Raw genomic sequence first — 3,642 nt, forward strand, 5'->3', positions numbered from 1 at the left:
TATTAAGAGAGAAACTCCAAAATAACCTAATAACTAAGGGGGAAAAAGAATGGAGGTAATGGATAGGAAGGAAAATAAAAGAAATATAGGATTTGAAAAGGTGGAGAACATATTGGTAAAGATGTACTGCCAAGCTGGTAAAAAGTTCAACTATTCTTACATATGTAATATGAAGATGGCCCCTAACAAATAAATTTTATGGCTATGATCTTCCTATAGACACATCTTCACAACGAACAGGGTTTAGCAATTGGCAGCGATGTTCATCAACTTTCTTTTATTGGCTAAGGCTCATTGGAGGAACAAAATATGAGTAACATTGGCTGCAGACAGCTTTCTCAGTGAACTGGATTCCTACAATAATTGCATAAATGCATTATTTATAATAACAACTATTAACTATCATTAGTGCAAAGTTAATGTGATTCTCTGAAGGCAACGAATAACATACATAATACAGTTAATACGATACGACGCAAGGCTGGATTGACAAATCAGACTTCACCAGCCGTGCTAACACTGTCATAACAATCAAGATTTGACTTGGCATTCCAACTTGGGCAGCAAGACTACTGATTCAGATTGAGCACTGCAAAGCCACCCCGCACGGTGGTACACAATATATGGTGAAGTCATGGTTTCTAAGCAAGCACAAAAATGTGAAACGACATATCAATGGTTATCGTGAGGGCTATCGGGGTAGGTTGTAAGAAGATGGACAGTGGGGATAATAAGATGAGAATAGATTTTAAAAAGGAAGTAAAGTGGGACAATGGTGTGCAATTACAGAGCGAGTGTGAGACCATCGCCCCCCGCCTCCCCCCTCCCCCCAAAAAACAGGGAATAGACTATGTCAACCCCATCTCCTCCAGCACATTGCGTGTTGCTGTTTCGTTATCCTGTGGAGGAAAGGGGAGGTGTGTCAACAAAAGATTAAAAATTGTTAAAGCCACATGTACCATAAGAAAAATCAAATAACAGTGGCTTACTAAACTTCAAACCATAGCACAGAATAAAAAATAGGACCACGGGTCCTGAAGCTCACCTGGATCAGGAGCAACAGTCACTCAAACCCCCTCGCAAACACCCTAGATCCTGATTTTTTAAAAATGCCGTGAACACATTTTGGTACATCATTGGGGTGATGAAGGTTGTAGTCCAGTTTCATCGAAATTGTGTGTGTAGTTTCGGAAAAGAGAGCAAATAGCTATTTTGGGGTGCTCAAACCCCCCGATAGACCAGCTTAGACCTCAATGTTTTTAATGCCATGAACAAAGTTTGGTACATCACGGTCAAGGGGTGATGAAGGTTGTGGTCAAGTTTCATCAAAATTGCGTGTGTGGTTTCGGAGAAGAAAGCAAATACTTATTTTGGGGGAGTCAAACCTGGACCTTTGAGCCCCCATAGACCTCGATTTTTTAAATGCCATGAACAAACTTTGGTACATCACGGGGGATGAAGGTTGTAGTCAAGTTTCATCAAAATCGTGTGTGTAGTTCTATTTTGGGGGTCAAACCCAGACCCACTTTTACCCCCGGTAGACCCCATTAGACCATGATTTTTTTCAATGCCATGGACAATCTTGAGTTCCAACATACCAAATATCATTTAAGCCAAGTTTGGCCACAATCCCATCACCAGTTTCAGAGAAGTTGCAAGTGTTTACGGATGGATGGACTGACAGACAGACAGACTGACAGACAGACAGACTGACTGACTGACGCGCCATCCCATAAGCTCCCCGGAATTAGGTCCAGGTGAGCTAAAATAAAGAAAAATAAGGAATTATGTTTGTAATGACAAAACAATGACAAAATAAAAAAAACTCTAAGATCACAAGGAAGCTATGCCAATTGAAGCTATGCCAATCATTGAAGAAGATTTGTTTTTATCCCTGGTGTTGGGCTCGCGGCTAGGGTGCCGGCTTAGGATCCTAGGATCCTGGGTTCGAATCTCGGTCGATCGCCGAATTAATGCCAGGGGGTTGACTCAGCCTGTCATCCTTCCGAGGTCGGCTAATTGAGTACCAGTTCACTGGTAATTCCCTGTTTGTAGTTGAAGGCGGCAAAAAGGGTTGGCGTCAGGAAGGGCATCCGGCCGTAAAACATTGCTTCAAAAAGGGGACCAAAAAACAACAACTACCACGGTCCCCGAAAAAGGCCAACCCCCGCTTTGCGGGGAAAAATGGCCTCTAAACGGTGGTTTTATCTATTACATTTGTATGGAAAGGCATCTTGAAAGAAAAATAAAGATCTATAAAAAGAAGAAAGGCATTATAAGTGAAAAAGGCCAGGCCCGGAGGTAGAGGGGATAGCAGAGGGAATATGGAAAAGTAGGAGAGGAGGGGAGGGGAAGTAAGAGCAGCGGTTAAGTATTGTCATGTTTGTGGAAGCAATATGTAGATTTCTAATCAAAATCATTTTTAAATGGAGACTTTTAATAACAAGACCAATGACTACAGCACAATTATTGTTGAAGGAAGGTATCACTGTATATAGCACTTTGACTAACAGGATAGGATATTTCAACGATTGAACGTGTGGCAAGGCCCTCAAACAGTGAACAAACGTCTAAAAGTTAAAATGGCCATAAAAAAAAAACATTTTATTTCGAATGAGAGATTAACCTTAAGATGCTCAGGTATTTAAATTAGTCTCAAAGGCCAATAGAAGGCCTTGTACATCACTGGCAAGACAAAGGTATTTGCAGATACTTTTCCTTTTACAATGCTTGTTAACGATATTGTGTTCGTTTTAGCTCTCGTTGTATGTCTTGAGATGAGCAGTACCAGTAGATGTATCGGCAATTCATAAGATCGAGGCATGCATCTCCTTTTGAAACCAGTTCGTATTAGCTTTTATCACTGTGGGTTGACCTGTTTGGACATTGCCATCTGCTCATCCCAGGTTCACAACCCATTTTGGTAATGTTGATTTGTCCATTGTCTACTACTGTCCTTGAAATTCAGGTTAAACACAAAACATACCCACATCTACATGCATGTGATGTGTTTGCAAGCTCATGCAAGAACCTCAATTAGATGGGGTTCTCCACAACTTATGAATCTGTGCATTGCAAATGGCATATCAGCATGGATTTCATAAATAGGGGTGGTCCTTTCTCATGATACAGGTGTTCACAAATAACCGTTACAAACTCAATCTGTATAAAAAAAAACAAGACCGAAAGTCGAACAGTGGCTGTATTCCATTTCTGCTCTCTTGCACCACTGTTGGTCGATTACTTGTTTCCATTTTTCCTTCCCGATCATTGCCAATCCCAATGCATATATTACCTCCTGGAGTTGGTCAGCTTGCTCAATCGCCTTGAGCACATCTTTCTTTGACGTCTCCTGCAGTTCTCCTCCAAGCAGAAAACTCATCCAAATGAAGTAAGCCTTCTCAAAGTTAAAGATGATGTCCAGCTCACACACCTGCATGACAATGAATCAACATCATTGGCAGATATTTGAAGAAAGAGATGCTGGATTACATGAAGGAACACGCAAATGAGATGTAGAGGGGAGAGAGAGAGAGGGGAGAGAGAGAGAGAGGGGAGAGAGAGAGAGAGGGGGAGAGAGAGAGAGAGGGGAGAGAGAGAGAGAGGGGAGAGAGAGAGAGAGGGGAGAGAGAGAGAGGGGAG

General features: G+C 41.7%; 1 protein-coding gene across 1 annotated transcript in view; it reads right to left on the minus strand.

Annotated features, from left to right (window-relative positions):
* Window positions 1–262: 262 nt before the first annotated feature.
* Window positions 263–3,642, minus strand: part of LOC137437109 (AP-1 complex subunit sigma-2) — a 13,855-nt gene continuing 10,475 nt past the window's right edge. Inside the window, exons 5-6 of the mRNA XM_078786680.1 lie at window positions 3,296–3,433; window positions 263–899 (exon numbers count right to left, since the gene is read on the minus strand). Of these exons, the coding sequence (XP_078642806.1) occupies window positions 849–899; window positions 3,296–3,433 (189 nt within the window). The 3' untranslated portion in view covers window positions 263–848. The remainder of the gene's footprint in view (window positions 900–3,295; window positions 3,434–3,642) is intronic.

The sequence above is a fragment of the Myxine glutinosa genome, chromosome 1 (genome assembly GCF_964187855.1).
Source record: "Myxine glutinosa chromosome 1, kmMyxGlut1.1, whole genome shotgun sequence".
Taxonomy (NCBI): Eukaryota; Metazoa; Chordata; class Myxini; order Myxiniformes; family Myxinidae; genus Myxine; species Myxine glutinosa.